The following is a 26,651-nucleotide window of genomic DNA, read 5'->3' as shown; positions in this document are numbered from 1 at the left end:
TGAACCAAACAATATTATTCCTAGGTCTGTATCCCAAAGAGGTCAACAACAAGGGGAAAAGATTTTCTACAAAAAAATATTTATAGCAACTCTTTTTGTGGTGGCAAAGAATTTGAAATCTAGGGAATGCCCATCAATTGGGGAATGGCTGAGCAAGTTGTGGTATATGATTGTGATGCAATATGATTGTGATGCAATATTATTGTGCTATAATAACCAAACAGGATGGTTTCAGAAAAACCTGGGAAGACATATGAACTCACATAAAGTGAGGTGAGGAGAACCAAAAGAACATTATACACAATTACATCAATATTGTAAGGATGATCAATTTTTTTAAAAAAGTCTCAGTGAAAGACTTAGCTCCTCTGATCAAGGCAACAATCCAAGATTATTCCAAAGGACCCATAATGAAAGGTACTATCCACCTACATGGAGAGAAATGATGAACTCAGATTGCAAAGTAAAGCATACTTCTTCCTTTATTTTTATTATTTTATTTGATTTGTGTTTTCTTTTTCAACATGACCAATATGGTGATATATGTTACATTACTTCACATGTGTAATCACTAAAAAACTGCTTGCCTTCTCAAGGAGAGAGAGGAGAGAGGGAGGGAGAAAATGGGGAACTCAATTTTTTTTTAAATGAGTGTTAAAAGTTTTGTTTTTTCACATGTAGTTAGGAAATATTTGATAAAATCAATAAAAATAACTTTTAAAAAATATTTAAAGAAAAAATAAAGACATCAAAAAAAAGACAGGGAAGAAGAGTTGGAATATAGATTATCCAGGATAAAAAATTAGACAATCTGAGAGCAAAACCATATGGGAGCAGTTAGAGAGAAAATAATGTTCCAAAAATATAAGGGAAATGGAAACCAGTTGAGATGGTAGTGGTTGGTGGAATGGTAATGTAAATGGGAAAATCTTTCCCAATCATTAATAGGACCATATGACCTGCTTAGATCACATGTGAACTTGCAGAACAGATGGAACAGGAATAGTGTAGCAGAGCTGGGAGGAAGTTAGTCAGGCTAGTCAGAGCTGGGAAGAGCACAGGCAGGCAGGCACAGCTTAGGCTCCTGGGTGTTTGTTTGTGGGAAGGTCCCAGTAGGGACCTGGGAGGCTTGGGACTGGCTTTGCCCCTTTCAGAGATAACCTGACTTCTTGATTGCTATGATGAATTTTTGTTTTCTGATTCTGGGATTTGACTTTCTGGTGTCTAAATAAAAGTTTTTCTTCTGCCTCCTATATGGAGAGTCTGTTATACTTTGTGACTGAAAACTACGCTAGCATATTCATGGTCACCACCAGTGCTGTGAAATATTGCCTTGGTGATACATTTGGTAGGGTCATTTCACTCTGGAAGCCAATTAATGTGTACCAAGGTTTAATATGATTGAAAGTTGAGGGGAGAGTCAACAAACCTATGTGAAGGCATGTTGTCCAAATACCCTGTTCCAGGAAACAAACTGCCAGTAGTAAAATCCAATGGTCAAGCCAGAAATAAAGTACTAAATCCAGGGGCTAGGCAAGAAAATATGTGTTTGTGAGAAATAGACTTAAAGCCTATTCTATCAGCAGACCCTATATAGATTTAGTTAGTCATTCAGTCAGCATTAAGTACCTATTATGTGCCAGTAATTGTGCTGAGCACTGGGGAGAAAATGAAAGAAAAAGACATCCTTGACTCTTAAACAACTAGCTGAGAAGGACCTTAGAGACCTTCTAGTTTCAAATACATTACTCAGAGTTGCAGCCCACAATACCACTTAATGAGGTTCAAACTAGATTAAACTATAATTGAGAAATATTTGGCAAAATAAATAAAAATGCAAAAAGGATGTTAATATGTAATTTTTTATGTTAATGTGTAACCCCTAGAGATCCTTTGTGGTCCCCATTTCTATTTGAGTTTGACGCTGTTGATCTAGTTTAATATTCTCATTTTATAGATGAGGAATTTGCAATCCAGAGAGATTAAATAATTTTCACAAGTTCACATGCACAATTCATCATGGGGCTGGTATATTCAGATCTAAGACTGATGACTCCAAAACCAGTATTCTTTCTACCATAACAAATTGGAGTTTCACATGGAGCTGTATCAAAAAAATAACCAAGTACAAGGAATTTGGTGCTTTGAATCTAAACATTTACTTCTTTCAAAAGCACTATCATTTTGCAGTAATGACTTGCTAGTCATTTCTTGCCTTGTCACCTCTTACTCAACTAAAAAATCAATGCATTTTATGGGTTCCAACAAGTGTCTACCTTGATCAGAAAATAGAAAGTGAGTATGTGGTCTAAACAGGTTACTTTATCTTATAGTAGGAAAAGTTTATTTAGAGTCATGAGAGCTGAGTTTGAAAACTGATTTTGCAACTTACTACCTTCTATTTACAAAGTATATATCATGTATTTAAATATTTGATTGCATGTTGTGTTTTGCTTTGAAAGGTAAGCCCCATGATGCCAAGGACCACATTTTCCCCCTTCTTTAGATTCCAAGTGCCTGGCACACAGTAAAGCACATAGTAATCATTTGTTGACTAAGTGAATGACTGAACGACTATCTGTGTTACTCTGGGCAAGTCATTTAATCTCTCTAAATTTCTCCATCTGCTAAATGAGAGGTTAGATTGGATGACCTCCAAAATTCCTTCCAACACTAAATCTGTGATTTTCCATAAACTCAAATGAAGGCAGCAGTTGAATTACGCCCTTTTCTATTTCTTAAAGATTCTTCTTGGTTGGATAAAATATACTTTAATATAGTTCCATTCATTGGATGTCATTTTTGTGGTCTAAATATTGTTGAAAGGAAGGGAGAATTAATAGAGAGAAAACAGACATTACTGGTTAAATAAATAAAATGACAAAAAAGTTCCATTGTGATCTGTTAGAGTTGTCAAAATTTAGCCTGAAGTCTCTCTAACTCTCCTACCTTCCTACTCCTTACCACTTTCCTGCTTCTAATCTCTAGGAAAATGTCAGATGTTTTCTGAGATTTTTTGTTTTTGAATGTGATAGAAGACGACATTGGAAAAGAAGACAATTCATTGTTGTATAATTAATCAGTTGATGACCTTTTTAACCTCTAAATAACAAATTGGAATTAATGTCAGTTGGATCCATCTCTGCTCCAGATTATGAAATTCATGAGGTGTGTTTTACTTTTATTTTTCTGAGTTGCAGCATTCTTTGGTTAGGTATTACTCCAGTGACAACATATTTGCAGACAAACATCGATCCAGTATGGCCATCTCACTTAACTTGGCTTAATGATATAGAACCAGTAGCACCTCTGGGAATTTTTCCTTTCTAAGGCCTTAGTCCCAGCTCTTTTTAGTAACTATTTCTTTTTATTATACTGTTTTTAAGAGAAATTTTCTTCTAGGTTAGACACTGATGTATTAAAAAGCACTTGTCAAAAAATTTACTACTAAAACCTATTTTCAAAAAAAGCTAAAGTTGGGGCACCTTGTTTAGGTGGTACAGTATTCTAAGTCAGCTGATTGTTTACCTAAGGGCCATATCTAAAACAATACCCCATAAGAACTATTGCAGTTAGATGCAGGGTTGAAAACAGCAGCCAATTTTTTTAAAAATAGTACAAACAAAGACATAAATAGTAAAAGTAATAGATTGAGAATCAGAAAGAGCTGGGTTAGAATTCTACCTTACATACTTAGCTGCATGACCTTTGATAAGGCACTTAACCCCTCCCAGCCTCAGCATTCCCATGTGGAAACTGAAGGATTTGGATGTAACGTCCTTCAAGGTTGCTCAAATCTTTGAGTTTGTCACAGGGGTGGGGAACTTGCAGCACTGAGGTCCCATGTAGACTTCGAAGTCTTTGGGTGCAGCCTTTGACTGAGTCCAAGTTTTACAGAACAAATCCTTTTATTAAATGGATTTGTTGTATGAAGTTTGGATTCAGTCAAAGGACTGCCCTTGAGGACCTCGAGGGCTGCATGTAGCCTTGAGGTCACAGGTTTCCCACCCCTGGTCTATGTTCTTATTGAATTATTAGGTTTTAAAATGACACAACATGGAATTGAACCTTGAGCAACTTTGCAAATGAGTTCATATAACTTGAATATAGTCAAATGTCTAATGATGTCAAATAAATGTCAGATAAATAGAGATAATTGTCCACAAAGAAATAGTCAAAGGAATGGATGAATATTATGTTTCTTTTAACTTTTCAAAGCTGTCCTTACAGTTAGGACATCACAATTGCAGTAGATACTTCTAAGCACTTCCTTCTTCTAGAATGTTGTTGTATGTTTAGGTTTCATGGTAATACTCTTCCTCAATTTCTCTTTCTGGCCAATTTTTTCCTCTCTTTTTTTTATCAATTTCTCTCTTTTGTTACCATTCCTTACTGGTCACAGTGCTCCACGTCAAAGTCTTCTGCAATGTTTACCTTGCATTCAAAATTGTGTTCCCAATTCAAGAACTACCATTAAATTTAGGTATTTCAGCAACCAATCAGTCATGCTTGTTACTTTTTATGCTGCCAAAACAGATGGCCTAGTGACAAATTTAGTCTTATTTTTAATCCAATTGTTTGTCATTGTTTAACCAGACTATATTAATTGAATATATTCATTCATCTGTTAGCATCATAGGAATATTGATTTAGAAAGGGAAGGGACATGCAAGGTCATCTTATACAACCTCTTCATTTTACAATTGAGTAAATCTCCTTATTTAGGTATTAACCAAACATCTGAAATGTAGCAAGTCAAAAAAAAGCTCGTATAATTCACTAATAAATGCTTCTCTTCCCAATTTACTCATTTTCATAGATTACCAGTTTCTCAAGTCTAATGCTTTGTCATTCAACAACCATTTCATAAGTGTTTGCTATGTTCAAGGTGTTATGCTAAGTACTGGAAACAAAACAGAAAGAACCCTCCAAACAACTTACAATCTGTTGGGGAAAAACATTATGTACAGGGATGAATTAATAGAAAATGTATATATGGAAATATGGAGTCAGGGAGAACAGTAACCGTGCGGAGGGAGAGATCAAGAAAGGCCTCCTATAAAAGGTGGCGCTTGTTCTGGTCCTTGAAGGAATTCAGAAGCAGAAGTGAAAAGGCAATACATCTAAGGCATGGAGGACAGTTTATATGGAAACATGGAGGTGGAAGATGGGATGTCACCCCCTCTGTTCAGTCAACCTCAGTGGTTTTCTCTTTGTATTATAAACTCCTGCATAACCCCACTCTTGCCTACATTTCCAGTCTCCTATGCCTTATACCTCTCCCCCCACTACTCAGCACTCTGTGCTCCAATGACAGTGGCATCCATACTCTTCCTCACACTACTACACTTCCTCATGTCTGAAATTGTCCACCCCTCATCTCTGCCCCCTTGCTTCCCTCTTGTCATTCACTTCAGCTAATGTCCCATCTTCTGCAGGAATTCTCTTCTGACACTCCCCCCCCCTTTAATGCTAGCATCTTCTCTTTGTTCATTATCCTCACTTTAGTTTGTCTATATTTAGTTCATACAAAGTTATTTGCAAATGGTCTCCTCCATTAAACTGTGAACTCCTTAAGAACTATGTTTTACCTTCCTTTATAACTCAGCACTTTGTACAGTACCTGGCACATGGTAGGTGTTTAACAAATCCTAGTTGACTGAACGGCAGGTGAACAATAGGGCAGTTTGACTGAAATATTGAGTGTATGAAAAAGTGCTAGCAAACAATTAACACTCAAAACATATTCAACCAAATGAGTTACCTACTCTCCTCTCCCTTTGTTCTTACATGAACATGGGTTCAAATCCAACCTCTAATGCTTAATACCTTTGTGACCTTCAATGTCACTCAAATATTGGACCTCATTCTTTTTATCCATAAGATGAGAAAGACAGACTAGAAGATCTCCAACGTCCCATTTACCTCTAGTTGTTTGATCCTATGAGCATCCAATCCATCACAAAATTCAATTACTCTGTGTGTGTGTGTGTGTGTGTGTTCTTTATTGTGTCCCATCTCCCTTCCTCTACATTGCCATAGCCACTATACTTGGCCAGGTCCTTAGTACTTCTTTCCTATTTAAATTATTCCAGCAGTCAACAACTGCTCATGACTGTGAAGTATTTTGTTCTCATATGGGCCATTCCAGACTTCCAAAAACATCCTCTTATTAATGGCTAATTGTATTGAATGATTAACTCTCTGATATCATCAATTCTAGCTCATATATTTTATAATTAAGAATTTCTATGTATATATGCATAAAAACCTCTAAAATTATTTTAAGCATGAATGAAATTAATGAAGTCCACATAACAATTAGAGCTAATACATTATAAAGTGCAGTTTTGCAGTATGTAAAAAAAAACCGAATGCTTTCCTTTTTCTATCAAATTGACTTATTTATAAATATATCTTTTTAAATGTTGTGTTTTTTCTGAATCTCTGTCAGTTTGACAGTTGCTAGAGTGCTGCTTGTTGAGAATGTTTGCAGTACCACTGAGATAAGTACAGAGAAGATAGCTAGATGTCTAAGTAGATATAGAACACTAGACCTAGAGTCAGACCTGACACTTAGTAGTTGTATGACCCTGAGCAAGTCACTTAGTCCTCTTTGCCTCAGCTTCCTCTCTGTAAAATGAGCTGAAGAAATAAATGGCAAACCAATCCAGCATCTTTGCCAAGAAAACCACAGGAACAATATGGTCCAAGGGGACATGAAGAGTTGACCACTACTGAATGACTGAACAATGACAACATAGAAGGGATTCATTTTTAATGTCTTTCAATTTAGGAATATAAAATAGATGATCAAGTAAAATGCATCCATGGTACATCTTCAAAATTGGACAAGGGTCTTAGTTGTTTGTATCTATTCATTTGTAATGTGAAATGAGAAAAACCATCTCTAATATAACATTAAAAATGAGGAGCAGAAGAGGCAGCTTTTTTTCCTAAATTTTCAAAGCAAGTTAATAATTTACTCTTCAGTGTGTAATGTAGATTGTAGGTTGCCATGGTGATCATTTGGTTCATACTAACATGAAATTATTAGCAAAGCTGAGGTAGAAACTCAGATACATGCCCTTACTAACCATATTGCATTTTGACCTTTGATGATTTTATAGGCAGCTTTTGTTTTTACTTTTCTCTCTTAATTCATGAATATGAATTTCCTTTGTCAGATTTTATTATTTCTGTTTTGTTGGATTGATAGAAGTCAAAAGATTCATTAACCAAACCTTTCTGAAATATATTAAAAATGTTTTTTTGTACAAAAAATTTAGAAAAGCTACATCACTCACACATCCTTCTGTTCACCCCCTTGTGACCTTGGTCCACTGAAGTGAGCTCTCTGTTTTTCATTCATGCTCAAGTTGTTCCTGAGGTATACAAATGGCCCAGCTAAGCTAGAAGGGGTTCCAAAAACACCCATACAGGAGGTTGTCTGGAAGAATTCTAATCCTCTCGCTCCCTTATCTTTGACCTCTGTCAGAACAATTATTTTCTGAGATTTCTCTAGCCTTAGTTGGAGTTGGCTATAAATATCTCAAAGTAAAAAAGCAAAAAACAGCAGAAAAGTAAACTCATTGAATAGGAAATGTGTGAGTCTATGATTTCTCCCTTTTCTCATCTATAAATTGGCTATAATTTTGAAAATCTGGGGTTATTTCAGGGTCACTGTGCTCATAGATGAGCAAAACAAGTAATTTGATCAGTAATCAGTATTTGAGAAATCCAAGTAGCTCTTGAATCATTAAGGTGATTTTTTCTTCTGATTTTTAAAATGGTGTTTGTGAAGTGAGTTGAATTATTGTACAAGCAAGATGCTAAAGTAATCTGCTCTGTCCTACCCTCATTTACATATAAGAATATAAATGCAAGGAAACAATACATATTTCTACATTATATATATATATACATATATATATACACATATATTTTTTTCTCTTTCACTTTTAGATACCTGGACCTGCCTACAATTTTACTGGCTGTATGAAAATCATAGAAATCAATAACCAGAGACTTTTCACCCCGTCTAATGCAGTGGGAAAAAGCCACGTTGAGAGATGCAGGTAAAACACCCTTAGTGCTTCTTCAAATCGAAAGATACTGATTTTCTGGATTTTTTTTCTTTTCTTAAATGAAGCGTATCCATTTGAGATCATCTTTATAGTATGAAACTTCATTTCCCATGTTCGTTTTTAAAGTTTTTCTTCACAATGAAGCACTCTATTTTTTTAAAGATATTACTGATGATTGTATATAAATATTTAATTATGAGAGACAACTTCCTTCTCAGTGTCAACTACGATAATTATATTAAAGTCAATATGTGACTTGATATTGACTAGATAGTCAAAGAAAGGAAACACTGGTCAGAGTCAGTTTCATACTATCCCAGGGTCTCTGTCTCCTCCACAAAGGGTAAGGTACTTCTCTTCCTCCAAGGGCCTCTGTTTTCTGAGGTGTCCCTCCCAATTAATTTTCTCTTCAAAAATTTAATTTTAGAGCACTTTTAGTGCAGACAGTTTTCACTAGATTTTGTGATGCTTACTCCACCTCCAAGAATCATTCCTAATAGCTCTGCTCAGCTGTGGTCCTGGCTCTGACACTGTCACTGCTGTGACCTTGGGCAAGTCACAAGTTCACTGGGACCTAATTTATAAAGGGAGTGTGTTAGACTGCATGATATCTGAAGTTCTCTTGATATATAAAATCCCTGAAGAACCATTTGACATAAAAATCACCCCATTTTATCACCCTGACATTGGGGAGAGGGATGGGAAAAATAATAAGAATACTATAAAGATGGGGAAAGACCAATAGTTTCTGTAAAAATAAACAGTTCGACATTCATCAAGAGCAGCATGCATTACAAAGCACTTTGTTTCCTTAAGTCTTTTCTTCATAATAACCCTGAGAGGAAGATAGTGCAAATATTCATCATCACTATTTTACAGAGTAGGAGACTGAGGCATAAAGAAATTAGAGGATATTCCCTAGTCTCATACAACTAGTAAGTGCCAGAACTGAGGTCTGAAGTCAAGTTTCCTCCTTTCTTGATCCATCACAGATACTGACATCATACTGTAAATCAGCTGATATTAGGTGCTCACGTAAAACTGTCATGTTACTTTAGAGAAGTCAGGCAATGTCTCAGGGCTTTGGCTGCTGCATCAACAAATTGATAGGTATGGACTAGGTGGTCACTAAGATTAATATTGTATGTATTAGTATAGCATACTGTAGTATTCTATGACTCACTGAAAATCCTTTACACTATTAGTGACTGGTAACACTTTTATGTTTTTTCCTTTTTTCTCCAAAGTATTCAAATTATTCTAAAGGGATACATAATGGTGCCTGATGCATTGCCTTTCACATAGTAACTGCTAAGTAAATATTTATTGAATCAAATTAAAAACAAAGCAACACATTTTGTAAAATAAAATTTTAGATATCTTTATATTGTATAAAAGTCCCCCTGTGATTCTTTCCCTTCTCCTTCCTAGCAATCATCCCATAAAACAAAAAAAGGAACAATTTTTAGTGAAATCTCTATTGTCACAGGCATGAGGAGGAATCATTTAGGGGCAAAAAGTTCCTTCCCCTCAAATCCCAGAGAGTAGGTGACCATGTATTCTGCCTATGCATAAGACCAGACTTGCAGAACAATAATTGGTTGCTATGACAACTTAGATTCCTTAAATGAGGCTGCTATTATGCTCCCCAGTACACTCAATGTAATTTCAAAATAACAGAGCTTCTCTGTCATCAGCCAGATGCTATTGCCACAGGCTTGGGAGATATTCTCCCCTGCAAAACTTCCATATCCTTATGTAAGCCTGGATGAAGATGAGACTATGGAATAAATGGAGGGACATTTGTCCCTTCAGCATTTATATAGACATATTTGCAATATCCTTTTGGATACAAAGGGGGAAATCAAATTTGAAAAGAAGTGAAAAAAAAAAGAATGGAATTGGGATGGCTTTGTGGGGGGCAAACCATTGCAAATCCAAGGTCAAGTACCTTGGTTTCTATGTAAAAATCAATGAATTAATGATCCAAGTAGGTATAGATTTGTAATTTTTATTCCGTTCTTACTACTTGGGCAATTAAAACTTACACAGAATGGAAATAATAGGAGTGATGTAACCTTGATATATTATCTATCTTCAAATAACTATGTGTCTACATATGTGTTGATCTATCATTTATCTGTCTATTATTCCCACTTGACCTATGTCCAGAAGTCTGAAAGAGGGTCTAGCCAAACCGTTGCTATTGTTTTTCCCCAAATGTGACATTGCATCACATATTTTCATGCCTTTGCTTTGTTTACCTTGAATGCCTGTAATGTTTTCCACTTCATCTCCACAATTTGTTCCTCCTATGTATAGAACTGACCTTTTGTTCTTTTTTCTTGTTTATGTCTGGTTTCTTTTAGAATTAAATTAAAACACTGCCTTCTATATGATACCATTCCTAAATATCCCACCATTGCTGCTATGCCTTCCCGTAGACTCCCAAGATTACATTATGCCCCCTTTGTACGTTTTGTGTGTGTGTATGTGTGTGTGTATGTGTGTGTGTGTAAGATGCCTTACTTTCCTGTTAGACTACAACTGCTTGAGAAATGCAAAATAAAACAACTCTGGGGTACTACTGCATACCTAAAAGACTGGCTAATATGATTTTTTATAATAAGAAAATGACAAATGTTGGAAGGGATGTGGAAAAATTAGGACACTAATGCACTTTGGGGAGAGTTGTGAACTTATCTAACCATTCTGGAGAGCACTTTGGAACTAAGCCTAAAGGGCTATCAAACTATATATACATTTTGACCTAGGAGTACCTCTTGTAGATTTGTATCTCAAAGAGATCAAAGAAAAATGAAAAGATCCTTTATGTATAAAAGTATTTATAGCAACTCTTTTTTGTAGTAGCAAAGAATTGGACATTGAAGACATGACTGTCAATTTGGGAATGGCTGAACAAGTTGTGGTATATGATTGTGATAGAAGACTATTTGAGCAGGATGGTTTCAGAAAAACCAAAGAATACATAAATGAACTGATGCAATGTGAACTGAGCAGAGCCATGAGATCATTGTACACAGTAACAGTAATATTATATGATGATCAACCCTGAATGACTTAGCTATGCTCAGCGATACAAGGCAATTCTGAAGGACTTATCATGAGAAATGCTAACCATCTCCAGAAAAAGAACTGACAGAGCCTGAATATAAATCAAGCATATTTTTTAACTTTATTTTTCTTGATTATTTTTGTCTATGTTCTCTTATGTAATATGACTAATATGGAAATATCTTTTCCAAGACTGCACATGTATAATCTATAACAAAGTGCTTGCCTTCTCAAGGAGGGTGGGAGGAAGTGAGCGATGGAATTTGGGGCTTAAAAATTATCTTTAAAAAGAATATTAAAATTATTTTACATATAATTATGAAACAAATATAAACATTCTTTTAGAAAAGAATATAACTCCTTAAGGGCAGGAACTGATTTTTTTGTTTTTAATCTCCAGCACAAAGCAGTGTTGGCACTTAGTAGGTCTTTGATGATAGCTTACTAGATTGATTGGCATTTATAAAACGTACCTGTGTAGACCACTAAATATGGATAACCTAAGATTACAACCAACATTGTTATTTTCTAGCTCGATGGATAGAGTACTGGGCCTGAAATAAGGAAGATAAAAATTCAAATTCTGCCTCACACATTTACTAGCTATGTGACCTTGGACAAGTCACTTAACCTCTCTTTGCCTCAGTTTCTTCATCTATAAAATTAAGGTGATAATAGCACCTACCTCTCAGGGTTATGGTGAGGAACAAATGAAATAATATTTGTAAAGTGTTTTAATGGTACAAGAAACAATGTAAATGCTATAAATAAGTTAATTATCTATTATTATTACTACTGTTGGCAGCATTGTCAGTAATATGACCAAATTAATGTTAGAGAAATTAAAGACTGAATTAACTAGATCCTCTTGCTACATGATGCATAATAATAATTTTACTTATTTTTAAACCTATTTAATTTTTGACAGAATTGAGATAATTGGCTGTTACTCTGATATCACATTTCTACTGCTTGAGCTATTTACTGGTTTGAGGGGAGGAGGATTATTGCTTTTTGTATCAATGGATTGACAGGAAAATCTTGTGGGGTTAATTTATTCAGAGTTCCTATTCAGTAATATGTCCCTAAGGAAACAAACCAACATCAAAAGAGGCAGTAAAAAAAATGAACTACCCTATATTCAGTTTCTTCTTAAACCTACTGTTTGATTTTGAATATACCTGATTTCTTTCATGCCCAAGGCATATGGACTAGTACTTGTTTTCATGGTTGCAAGAGCCCAATAAGTTTGCTTTCGTACTTGTGTTTAACAAACCAGGGCCCAGGTTTGAATGTTGCTTTAGTTTCCAAATTGGTCCCCTCCAGGAATCTATGCCTATCTGCACATTTCACATACATAGGAAGAAGAAAAAGCAAAGGAAAAAATAGTCAGTTCTTTGCACAGGAGGAAAAAATTGTGGAATGACTGAACAAGTCTTAGACAAGGAATTAGGAAATCTGAGTACTGGCCTTGACTGTGACACTAAGTGGGCTGAGTTTGGACACATGAAAATGACTTCCTCCTCTGGGACTCATTGTCCCATTTATAAAATGAAGGAGAAAGTAAGACATGATTGATCTCAAAGGTCTCCCTCTCTTTGACATTTTGTGCTTCTGGAGAATAAGGAAGGCAAGAGAACAGCTTTTATATACAACCTACTAGGTTCCAAGCCCTTTACAAATCCCATTTTGTGGTAATAAGTACTACTTTTTAACCCATTTTACAACTGAGAAAACTGAGGCAGACAGCAGATAAGTTGCATTGCTAGTAAGGGCATGAGATCAGATTTGACCTTGTTTTCCTGAATCAGGGTGCAGCTCTGTACCTCTCTGCCACTAAGTTGCCTCATGATATGATATGATTTGAAGGCCACCCAAAGGCCCATGTCTTTAAATTCCTCCTCCATGACCACCTAATCATAATTTCTAAAATTCCCACCATAAAAGGCATTCCTTTCCGTTAAAGAATTGTCTTCATGAGAACCTCAAAATACTGAGAGTTGATCACTTACATTTAGAGAACATTTTAAGTTTTACAAAGCCCTTTCTCACAAGAATCCTAAGTAATCACAATATTATTGTGAGCATTTTATGGGTGCAGAAATAATAGCTCTGACAATTGGGGTGATTTGTTCAAGATCACAGATTTGCTACTTGAACTAGAATTCAAATGTCTCTCCTAGCTCCAAGTTCAGTACTATTTCCATGACATCATACTTTCTTCTAAAACAAAAACCAGAGAATGAGAGACTTGAAAGCAGCACTGGAGACCACTGTACAGAGTACATGCCTAAGAACAAATCATACAAACAATCGATAATATCACTAAAGAGAGCAATAATAATCAGATAGCATTCCAAAATTCGTTGGACACAGCCAAAGCGGTACTTAAAGGAAAACTTAAATCATTAAATGCAAACATCAATAAAAGAGAGAACAAACATATCACTGAATTTGGTCATGCAATTCAAAAAACCTAGAAAAATAACAAGTTAAATTTTCTTAATTAAACAAAATGGAAATCCTGAAAACCAACAGAAAGAAGAATAAAATGGAAAGTAAAAAACTGTTGAACTAACAAATAAAACTAGGAACTGGTTTTATTTTTAAAAACCAATAAAATAAGATAGACTACTGTTTAATTAGACTTTTAAAAAGAAGAAAACCAAGTTACTGGTATCAAAAATGAAAAGGTTGAATGTACCATCAATAGACATGAAATTAAAACAATTATTAGGAGTTATTTTGCCCAATTATATGCCAGTAAACTGACAATTCAAGTGAAATGAATGAGTATTTGCAAATATATATATACCACCCAGATTAACAGAAGAGAAAATATATGTGTATGTATGTATGTATACAAACATTCATATACATATTTGTATACTCATGTCTATGTGTGTATATGTACTTGTGCATATGTGTATATGTGCATATATGTATTGTGTATACATGCATGCATGCATCTATATGTGTGTATTTGTGTGTGCATATATACATACATACATATATATACCTGTCTTGGAAAAGGAAATTGAACAAATTATAAATGCACTCCTTAAGAAAAAAATCCCCTGGACCAGATAGATTTACAAGTAAATCCCACCAAACATTTAGGGAACACTTAATCCCAATTCTATATAAACTATTCAAAAAATAGTTAAAAGAGTCCTACCAAATTCTTTTTATGACATAAAAATGCTTTTGATACTTCAACCAAGGAGAGCAAAAACAGAAAAAGAAAGCTATAGACCCATCTCCTTAATGAATGCAAAATTTTTAAATAAAATATTAACAAGGGGATAGATATAAATATATTATAGATATAGATAGATGATAGATAGATAGATAGACAGACAGACAGACAGACAGACAGACAGACAGACAGACAGACAGATAGATAGATAGATAGATAGATAGATAGATAGATAGATAGATAGATAGATAGATAGATGGATATATGGATGGATGGATGGATAGATAAATAGATAGATGATAGACAGAGAGATAGAGTATATTACAAAGATCATTACACTACAACCAGGTGGTTTTTATGACAAGAATGCAGAGCTATCTAAATATTAAGAGAAATATGAGTATAATTGATCTTAACAATAATAATTTTTAAATCCTATGATTATATCAATAGTCCCAGAACAAGTCTTTGACAAAATGCAACCACCAATTCTATTAACTCTGAGAACCAAAGGCTCTTCAGCATTAAACAGGTTCCTCCACCTTTCTAATCCTCAGCTTCCTCATCAGTACAATGGGGACAATAATCCTATAATCTCTCATCTCACAGAGTCATGGGTAAGAATATCATTTTATAAATATTAAAGCATTACATAATATAAGTAATTACCTTTATCATTCTTCTTATCATCAACATTCACATCATTGTCTTTTTGACCTAGGATGGTGATTACAGCATAGAATACTCCCAGTGAGGAAATACCCTCTACAAGGCAGACTGGAAAAGTATTCTGCAATTTATAATCTTAGATAATTACTTGGGACACTGAAAAGTTTAGTGAATGCCATAATATGTGTCAATGGTGCGACTTGAACCTATGTCGTCCCAATTCTAAGACCTGCTCTCTATATTATACCACACTGTCTCTAATTATTCCTTGGGGGAAAGAAAATTTATATCTATATATGCATATGTATGTATGTGTATGTATATATATAGTGAATAATAATTAACATGTATATGCATATATTTACATAGTTATACCACTGAGAGAGATAAGAAATACCATATACTTGGTTGAGTCTTATTCACCTGTTACTAGTTCCTTTGAAAATCAACTTTCTGGCCTCTCTGGATAGTATTCATATATAATATGAATTACTTAAAGGAACGAAAATAGGAAAGGGAGAATATCCTCTGTCTCATAATTTTAGCATAAATGGCAGCATAAAGAAAAGAAGATTTTATATTGAGACTGCTGAAATCATAAAGTGATAGGACATTAAATTATTTCTATGTGCTGCTGTGCTTAGCTCACATGACCTGGCTCACTTGTTGTCAAGATGTCCACTCCATATTTCAGAAATTTCTTTGAAGATTCAGTATTGCTGGAATTCAGGGGAGTTGCCAATAAACCTGATTCCAAATGAAAAGTCTTAGAATAGTTATATGTTTTAGAATAAATTGTTTATTCCTAATTATAGAATTAATCAAATTTTTCTTTAGATATGTTTTAACATAATAAAGAGGGTAGGGGAGAGTTAGTACCATCTCAGTTTCAAAATATTCTGAGTTATTTTCAGAAGTCAAATTTTTGCTGAGAAAAATATATTCACTTCAATTGCAATCTTGTTTTCACTGACAGTGTTCATGCCATTACATATTTGAATATTAGAGAGTGTAGTTCCTGATGTTTATTAAAAATTTTTGGCATACAAATTCAAGGAGCTGTTGCTAATTTCAAAGCCTTGTTCTCCTTGTTGAGATGAATCTCTTCGGGACGGGTTCATTAGCAGTGGTTTTCATTCTTGGTCATGATATGGCATCAGTACCTATGGTGTAAATTGGGAGTTCATAGGGAAAAATAGAATTAGCCATAATCATACAAAAAATTTAGTGGGATACTGTGTCTCAAGACAGACTTTAAGGAAACACTCCTTGAAATGAAAGTGTAACTTATATGAAAACATTTTACAGCCTTCGACTTTCTGCCGATATCTCTAATAGACCACTGACTTTCTGCTAATGCAACTAGTTGACTGACAGGTCTTAAAATTCTAAAAGTGCTACTAAATATGAATATTATGATTTTTAGGTATTTGCCATAAGTATATTCTTTTCTACACTATGTGGACCTTTTATATAAAAATATATATTTCTAGAAAACTGTATAAATAATTCCTTAATGCCAAGGACTTATTCACTGTTGTATTTCTGTCTTCAACTCTTAGCACAGGGCCTGTCACATTTTTTAGATGCTTTTTATTTTTTATTATTTTTTTTATTATTAAAGGATCTGCAATCTCCTAGGTTTGGACACTCTCTTCATCAACTCAGATCAAAATTTCTCTGACAAAATAGAAGATCATATTATCATAGAATCAGAATTTGAGAGCTGGAAGGGCCCTCAGATGCCATTTAATCCAACTGTTTTATTTTATAGATGAGGTAAATGACACTCATGTAAGTGATCATATAAGATCTGAGATCACACAAGCATCACAGGCAGGATTTAAACTCAGAACCTGAAAATTCCAGAACCAATGCTCTTTTCTGAGAGCCACTAAAGCCAAAACATTGATCACCCCACAAGTAACCCTATAATGAAAATGTCTGCACTTAGATGGGCTGGTTCTCAGAAAACTGAAAAGTATTCCATCACTGGGTTCATTCTACTTTTGGGATACGTTTAAATTTATCTTACACTGTCTTAATCTTTGAGAGCCAAGTCACCTACTTGACTACCATCATAATCTGAGTGTGTGTGGGGAGAAGGGGTAGGTGTTTTTGTATGAGAATGAGTAGATTCTCATGAAAGGGAACGGTTTTGGTATAAAAGTAGTAAACTGTTCTTGGTAAAACATTATAATAAAATACATTTTGTAATAATTGAGTGAGATTACAGATTGATTTAAAATGGGAACACATATTTGGTGGTTTGTAAGTGTCAATAAAGGAAACTTCACCCTCAGAGTTATGCCTGAGAGGAAAAATACTTGCCTTCTGGACACCTGACCTGCCAGTGAAAAGTTGAGTTGGGTTAAATGGTAAGTTGCCTTGGAGAAGATGCTACAAAATCAAATAAAAACTGGATCCATTAACTATCAAATTCTATTACGTTTTTAAAATATTTTATGTTTATTTCTGATTATTTATAAAATTTTAGTGGCTCTAATATTTCAGCTTTCAATGACTTTATTCCCTAATCTTCTTGTCAGGTAGATAATGACCTAAAACTGAATACTTAAATGTACTACGAAAGATAACTGAGTAGGTGAAATAACCATTTTAATCATCCTTATGCATTTTGAATAACCATCCCCCATTTTTCCCTTTAGCAAATATAAGTTTTGTAGAACTCAGTGTAATATGCATATTATTACCAGGATACATTAACATTGCTTAAGAAAACAATATATGGGCTATAAATTTTTCCAAGACTATAGATTTATGGACTTAAAGTAGGGAAAAAATGGCAATAGTCATTTAGACTGCCCCTTTAATTTTTACATATGAGGAAAATGAGGCCCAAGGAGGTTGTATGAAATACTCAAGAATATACAGACTTCAAAGATGAGTTTTCAACCTAGGTCCTCTGATTCCACTCATTGTTCATTCTACTATATTATCTTTCTTCCAGATGGTTCTAAATGTATCTTCCCCCTGCACTGAATCTGCTTTTCCTCTACACTCCTGTATCTTTTACTTTCTGTGTACTTTATTTTTCTTTCTGCCCATTTCTTAGTATTCCATCTCACATCCAGTCTTTCATATCTGTTTCAGGTGACATTCTCTGCTGATGATCATCTTTACGTGATACAATATTCACTGGACCTGTGATATTTTCTAAATAATGAATATTTTTAGATGTTCTAAAAATAATTTAGTCAATCAGCAAGTATTTATAAAGTGCTTCTCATGTGTCATTCACAGTTCTAGAAACTGGGGATTCTAAGACAAAAGCAAGGGTTCTTGACCTCAAATATCTTATATTCTACTAGGGAAAAACTACATGTTCTCAGAAATGTAAATACATATTGATGTTTAGGGTGGAGTTTAGTGATAACAATCAGGAAAGGCTTCTTATAGGTGAAGGAATTTGAACTGATCTGGAAGGGAGTTTGGGATACCATGAGAGAGCTTTCTAAACATGGAAATATTTGTGAATGTATGAAACAAGTTAATAGAATATTATATTAGAGCAAAAGCAAATTTGTATCATGAACTCATTTGGCAGGCTCAGGATGCCAAAGGACCTTTTCTCAGAACAATATTTCAAATGAATAAAATAATAAATATAAGATTATAATGAAAACCAATTATATTGAAATAGAGTATACATATATGTATACATATATACACACACATATGTATACAAGCATATACACATACATAGGGTTTTGGAGGGAGGAAATATAGGTTTGGTTTTGTTTTTTTTTAGGAAATCCATAAACCCTAGGTCAAAAGCTAGACCAAAATAGAAAGATAGCAAAATTAATAATCCTAGAAATGCAGATTGGTTTCAGATTGTGATTCAGATTGCCATGATGAATTACTGAAACTTCTTAAGTAGGGTTAGTTCTGTATAGGCTATCATAACTATCTTCCAGCTAAAAGCTACATTTCCAGACTGCAATGAATTATGGTATTCATTCCTTGCAAACATTTTACTTGTGAATTCTTTCCTACATTTTGCCCTCTAACACTTTTATTGTTGTCTCACTCACCAGTTAAATTCAATAAAGCTGATTCATCCTGAGGATGACTTTAGTGTCAAACTGGCTGCTTTCTAGGACCTCATTATGGGAAACATAGCCATACCACCTGATATCAAACATAGTATATTGCATGGCTATTGAGAAACTGGATAGGAAATCAATATTAGAGATAGTCGTATAGCTAAAAAGTTTGCTGCTCATCTTCATAGCTTTTTAGATCTCTAATCTAATTCCTTAATAATGTCATATTCTCTTTACTATCTTAAACACATTATTTTAAATTAGGGTTTTCTATCTTCTTGTCAATCGCGCAAAAAGACAGTGCAGCAGCATCTTTCAATTCTGTATAACCAATGAAGGGTTTAGGTCAATTTGCTTCTTGCCTGTTATTGTCTGAAATGAGGTCCTAGATGTGATTAAATTGTTTCTTTCACCCTAGTCTATTCAAGAACCACAAAGTAGCTGAAATTTACGTTGTTATTAGAATTAATTATATTCACTTTTTATGTTTTGATTATTCTAAAATAGTCACTCCTACTGAGTTTACACACCACTAAAACCCCCAGGTTTGTTTTGTTTGTTTGTTTTTGCTTCTATTTTTAGTTTGGTTTGGTTTTACGTTAATGGCCACAAGACTACATCTCTCCTATCCTAGATATATGCTGTTGTTGGGGGGGGGTTTTTGGGTCCCTAGTACAAGAATGTTAATCCCAATAAAATTTCACTGTTAGGCTTAGTATATCATGAAATTCAGATTTTTTTTAGGGGAAAGTGAATAAAAACATCAGCAGCTCTATAAATGATAGAAATCCGCTGTAGATCTTTTAGAGTATAGCTTCTTCCACGCTCCTAAAGAATAAAAATATATTCCTAAGTGGAGTTTGGTTGGCATAAATCATGCTTTTTCTTCCTGTTTTGTAGCATATGAAGCATTTGGTCTATGTGAATGTGAGCTAAAGGTGATGTAGGGTTTCAGAAAATACCACTCTAATAAGATCTGCTGTAGAAATGATTACCATTTAGAGGTGAAGTTTCACTGATAAATGAGAAGTGAAGTTTTGAGACCAAATACTAAAAGGTAATATTTATTCTTACTCTTATGTCATATTTTCATGTTACTAATCCTGGAGAACTGAGGGTTTTCAATTCAAAGTTGAATTTATCACTGACAATTGGTGTTCATTTATTTAAAAGGAAGGAAGAAAACATTTATGTAATAGATCCTAATGTCCTTTCTCAAATGCTTTTTTTTTTAAAGAAAAAAAGAATTAGTATCTTTTTTAGGTTAGCTCAAAATCTAATCAGTAATTTTTGAATTCAGGTTTTATCCCTTCTGATATGCCCTCAAAAAAATCATTGTAATTATTTTATTTATTTTTAATGAACAGAATCCAATAATGATTCTTCAGATGTAAGAATAGAATAGTTCTTTACCCCCAAAGTCACTAATTAACAGATGGCAGACGTCTAACTTAGTTGTACTTCATGACTTGTGTCATTCCCATTTGGTCACTATTAGTGAATGCAGTGTTTTTAATTATTCAGACATTGAAACATCATATACTTCTATGCCCTAAAATTTGACTTGTGAAATGCTTCTTATTGTTTAGTAAGAATCCCACCAATCCACTATATGTCACCAACCTGGTCAAAGAAAATATTTGGGTATCATTCAAGAATTCTTAGCAGTGTACTCTACTCAGAACACTATGCTAAGCACTGGAAGAAAGAACTGAGATAAAATAGTCCATGCCCTATAAACTAGTAGGGGGTAAGCCACAAATGAAAATCATTATAATTCAGAATGTTACAATAAAATTAAACTTGAGAAGTATAGCTACAAGAAGTCAAGAAAAAAAATGATGCTACCATCCAGCAATAGAAGATCAGAGAAAGTATCAGAGAAGTGACATTTGAGATATGTTTTAAAGGGCGAGTAGGAAATCAACAGAAAAAGAGGAAGAAGTAGAACATTCTAGGACTCAGGAACATCAGCATGGAGTATTTCTTCAAGCAAAGAGAAATTCACTTTGATTGGAGCATAGGGTGTATGGAGAGGAGTAAGATGATATAAAGCTGGAAAAATAAATTGGTATCAGATTGTAAAGCAACACAAATTTCAAGGAGCAGAATTGTAAGTTTCACCCAGTAGGCTTGAGAGAACCACTGAAGGTTTAAGAGCAGACATTAATGTTGAATTCATTTCAATAGACTTACAAATCTGTGCAGGAGAAAGAGTATTCTGGCAGCAGTAGATTAAATAGTTTGAAGGGAGGAAAGCATAGAGATGGTCAAAACCATTAGGCAGCTACTGTGAAATTCCAAGCAGGTGAGATTGAAGGCTTGTACTACCATGCTACCCATGGGAACAAAGATGATGAGAAAGATGGGGCCTATATTTTTGTGATTTTTCAAACCTATTAAAAGTTGATTGATAGGCTGATGAACTATCTTTTGTTTATGGTATATTTCTGAATCACAGTAATTTTTACAAATGCATATTGGTTTTTAATATAGATCCCACTCAGGAAGAATATGAAAAAAATGGTAGGAAAATAAGATTATAGACTTAGAACTGGAGAAAACCTTATAACTCAACCAGTACAACCTCCCCCACTACTTTACATATTAGGAAATAGAGAACTAGAGATAGTACTAAGCCATAATGAGGGATTTGAACCCAAATACTATGATTTCAAACCCAATAATACCCTTCCAATTCCTCCATAGTGATAATTATCCATAATTCCTACATATAATGGCCAATTCCCACAATGATCCTGAACTTGGTGCTATTATTATAATACCCATCTTATATATGGAAATCTGAGACCAAGAGGTTAAGTGACTTGACCAGTGTAACACAACTAGTAAGTGTCTAAGGCAAGATTTAAACACAGGTCGTCTTTGCCTACAAGTCAACACTCTATCCACTATATTACCAGTTTCCCAAGAATACACACTATCTTCCTTCCATAATCACTTCACCAGTTGTCCAAAAGGGGCTTCTTGACACTTGTCAAACAATGATAGTAGATAGGAGGCAGATTGGGGCACTGGACTAGTGTTTAAGATCATATACCAGGTGTATAGTTAATTTCCAATAGAGTTGGGCTGAAGAAGACACTTTTGCTGGAAAAGTTAATGTCAGGGGAAAAGCACAGATTAAGATAATTGATCTTTGAGGCAAAACAGTCCTTGCCATTTAGAATCTTACATTCTAATTGAGGGAAAACCAGAAATAAAGGTGGGTGAGGGTACAGAGGGGACCATTGTGAGGAGATCATAAGAAAGAAGTTTGGATACCTGGATCCCAACAAGATAAGAAGGTTACCCACCAAAGTCTGAGAATTTGAAGATGGAACCTAAGTTTCTTGTATCTTTTTCAATATATTTTTTCCCCAATTACATGTTAAAACAATTTTAACATTTGTTTTTTTTTAAGTTTTGAAGTTTTCAATTGTATCTCTCCCTCTCTTCCCTTAGATGATAGCCATCAGATGTAGGTTTTACATGTGCAATCATGTAAAACATTTCCATAGTAGTCATTTTGATCAAGACTTGAATTAAAAAAAGAATAAAAAGTAAAATGAAAATAGAATGCTTCAGTCTGTATTCAAAGGATATCAGTTCTTTGTCTGGAGGTGGATAGTATGTTTCATCATTAGTCCTTTGGAATTGCCTTAGATCATTATAATGCTGAGAATAGCCAAGTCATTCACAGTTTATCATACAATATTTCTATTACTGTGCACAGCATTCTCCTGGTTCTAGTCACTTCACTTTACTTCAGTTCATGTAAGTCTTTCCAGGTTTTTCTGAAATCATATTGCTTGTCATTTCTTATAGGACAATAATATTCCATCACAATCATATACCACAGGTTGTTTAGCCATTCCCCAATGACTGGCATACCTTTGTTCTCCAATTCCTAGCCACCACAAGAGAGCTGCTATATTTTTGTACAAATAGGTCCTTTTCCCTTTTTTTGTATATCTTTCGGATATAGTCCCAGTGGTTGGATCAAAGGTTGTTCAGTATTAGAGCCTTTTGGACATAGTTCCAAACTGCTCTCCAGAATAGTTGGATCAGTTCACAGCTCCACCGACTATGCACCAATAGTTTTCCCATCATTTTCTTTTTTTTTTTTTTTTGTCATTTTAGTCAATCTGATATGTGTGAGGTGGTATCTCAGAATTGATTTAATTTGCATTTATCTAATCAACAGTGATTTGGAACATTTTTCATATGACTATAGATAGATTTGATTTCTTTGAAAACTGCCTGTTCTTATCCTTTGACCATTTATCAACTGGGGATTGACTTGTATTCTTATACATTTTATTCAGTTCTCCATATACTTGAGAAATGAGGCCTTTATCAGAAATACTAGCTGTAAAAATTGTTTCCCAGCTTTACGTTTTCCTTTTAATATTTACATTGGTTTTGTAAAACTTTTTAATCTTATATAATCAAAATTATCTATTTTGTATTTTGTAACATTCTACATTTTCTTTGGTCCTAAATTCTTCCCTTCTCCCTAGATCTGACAGATAAACTATTCCATGCTTTCCTAATTTTTCTATGGTAGCACCCTTTACGTATAAGTCATGTACCTATTTTGACCTTAACTTGGTATACAGTGCAAGATATTGATCTATACCTAGTTTTTGCCATACTGTTTTCAAGTTTCCCAGCAGTTTTTGTCAAATAATGAAGTTTTGTTCCAAAAACTTGGAATTTTGGGTCTATTATATTCTAGATTATTATGGTCATTTACTATAATGTAATTTATACCCAATCTATTCCACTGATCTACCAGTCTATTTCGTAATCAGTACCAAATTCTTTTGGCAATTACCACTTTATAAGAGATGAGATCTAGTATTTCTAGACTACCTTCCTTCATATATTTTTTTCATTGATTCCTTGACCTTTTGTTCTTCCAGATGAACTTTGTGATTATTTTTTATAATTCTATAAAATTATTCTTGATAGTTTGGTAGGGAACTGAAGAAGTAAATTAATTTAGGCAGAATTATCATTCTGATTATATTGACTCAGCCTATCTATGAGAAATTAATATTTTCCAGTTGTTTAGATATGATTATATTTGTGCGAAAAGTGTTTTGCAGTTGTGTTCAAAAAGTTCCTCAGCTTGTCTTAGCAGGTAGACTCCCAAGTATTTTTAATTGCCTACAGTTTTGAAATGGAATTTCTCTATGTCTTGCTGTTGGTCTTTGTTTGTAATATGTGGAAATGCCAATGATTTATGTGGGTTTATATTGTATCCTGCAACTTTATTGTTAACTATTTCAAGTAGGTTTTTAGTTGAATCTCTAGGATTCTCTAAGAATAACATCATATCATCTACAAAGAATAATAGTTTTGTTTCTTTGTTGTCTATTTTAATTTCTTTTTCTTCTCTTATTCCTATAGCTAACATTTATAGTACAATATTGAATAATAGAAATGATAATGGGCATCCTTGCTTCATCTTGATCTTAATTCAGAAGACTTCTAGCTTATCACCCTTACAGAGAATGCTTGCTTGTGGTTTTAGATATTTGTTGCTTATCATTTTAGGGCAAGATCTATTTCTTCCTATGTTATCTACTTTTTAAAATAGCAATGGGTGTTGTATTTTGTCAAAGGCTCTTTCTGCATCTATTGAGATAATCATATGATTTCTTTTCATTTTGTTATTAATATGGTCGATTAAGTTGATAGTTTTCCCAATATTGAACCAGATCTGCATTCCTTGTATAAATCCCACCTAGTCATTCTGTGATGTATTGCTGTAATCACTTTGATAGTATTTTATTTAAAAACTTTGGCCTCAATATTCATTGGGGAAATTGGTTTATAATTTTATTTCTCTGTTTTGGCTCTTCATGGGTTAGATATCAGCACCATATTTATGTCATAAAAATAATTTAGTAGGACTCTTTCACCTATGTTTCCAAATAGTTTATATAGTATTGGGATTAATTGTTCTTTAAATGTTTACTAGAATTCACTTGCAAATTCATCTGATGGATATTGTCTTAAGAAATTCATTTCATTAAGAAGTTCAATATTTTTTCTAAGATTGGGTAATTTAAGTATTTTATTTCTTCTTCTGTTATTCTGGGTAATTTATACTTTTGTTAATATTAATCCATTTCACTTGGATGGTCAGATTTATTGGCCTACATCTGGGCAAAATAGTTCCTAATAATTGCTTTAAGTTCCTCTTGATTGGTGGTGAATTCACCTTTTTTAAATTTTTGATACTAGTAATTTGATTATCTTCTTTTTCTTGTCACTTTCTTATCTAAAAAAACTGAAATAAAAAATAACCTGAACCCAACATGCTTCCATTACTCTGACTTAAAAACATTTTACTTTAATCCAGTTAAAATATTCAGTATCCTCTCACACTTTTGCATTCAAAACTAACTTTGAGTTGTTCTCATGACCATGAATACTTCTCCATTTCATTTTACATGGTTAAATTTTACCCGTATTGCAAGGCCCATCTAAAATGCTATCAATTCTGTGAAGTTTTCCTAGGCTATAGTAATCTCTCCTTTCTATGATCTGTTGTCTGTTCTTATTGTCCTTACCACTTATTTATCACAATATATATTATCTTTTGACAGGTAGTGTAGGATAGAGGATAGAAGGTCACCCTTGGAATCAGGAATACTCGGTTTTAAATCTTTCTCTGGATACATACTAGTTATATGACCATGAAAAAGTCATTTAACTTCTTAGAACAGTCAACAGTTTAATAATATAACTGGCAAAGACTTGCCAATCTAATTAATGGAAATAATTTCTACATTAGGATTTCCCCAACAAAGAAAAAATGATAAGTCTAGACTATATGTGTATGTACATACATATATAAACTGAATTCATAAAAGCATAACATAGATATGCTGAATACATGTGTACATATACATACACACACAAATATATTCCACTTCATCCGTCAAAATCCCTAAGACAAAATAAAAGTCATATTGTCAGTAAATATAAGCATTATGAGACATCCTTCCCCTTTGGGTTTTACAATGCTGAATAGGATTCTCTTTCCTTTAAGGATGTAACATATAATAGACATATAACATATAACAAACATGCAATATATAATAAATACGTGTTTCCTTTCTAAAATGTTTACATGAAATATTATCCATAGAATGGTCATTAAATTTTCTGAAATAATTACATGCTGAGATATGTACCTCTATTTTTTCCTTTATTCCTTGTTCTTTTTATGACCTTTAAACGGCATTTGTTGACTGGATGATTTTGACATTAATAGTCAGTAATTTGATAAATCTGTTAACTCATCAATGGATACTACTTTCATAAAGTTATTCCTGTAAGTTAAAGATATATTGGCTATAATTTCTATTCCAAGTTTGGTTATTAGCATCAGTAGAACATAATTAGCATGGGGATTAACAGCAATGGACATATTTTTGTTTGTTTTTATTTATTACAATACAGGTTTGTGGAGTATATTTAAAAAACTATAAATTGAATAACGCAAATACTCCTGTGGATATGGGATCTCAC

The 26,651-nt window shown here is 33.7% G+C and overlaps 1 protein-coding gene across 1 annotated transcript in view; it reads left to right on the top strand.

Moving 5' to 3' along the window:
- Positions 1 to 343: 343 nt before the first annotated feature.
- LOC140526379 (large ribosomal subunit protein uL23-like) overlaps positions 344 to 26,651 on the top strand; it is a 40,269-nt gene continuing 13,961 nt past the window's right edge. The window contains exons 1-2 of the mRNA XM_072642562.1: positions 344 to 463; positions 7,966 to 8,078. Coding sequence (XP_072498663.1) covers positions 443 to 463; positions 7,966 to 8,078 — 134 coding nt within the window. The 5' untranslated portion in view covers positions 344 to 442. The remainder of the gene's footprint in view (positions 464 to 7,965; positions 8,079 to 26,651) is intronic.

Source organism: Notamacropus eugenii, chromosome 2 (assembly GCF_028372415.1).
Source record: "Notamacropus eugenii isolate mMacEug1 chromosome 2, mMacEug1.pri_v2, whole genome shotgun sequence".
In the NCBI taxonomy this organism is placed as follows: domain Eukaryota; kingdom Metazoa; phylum Chordata; class Mammalia; order Diprotodontia; family Macropodidae; genus Notamacropus; species Notamacropus eugenii.
This window is presented reverse-complemented; position numbering and strand designations above follow the sequence as displayed.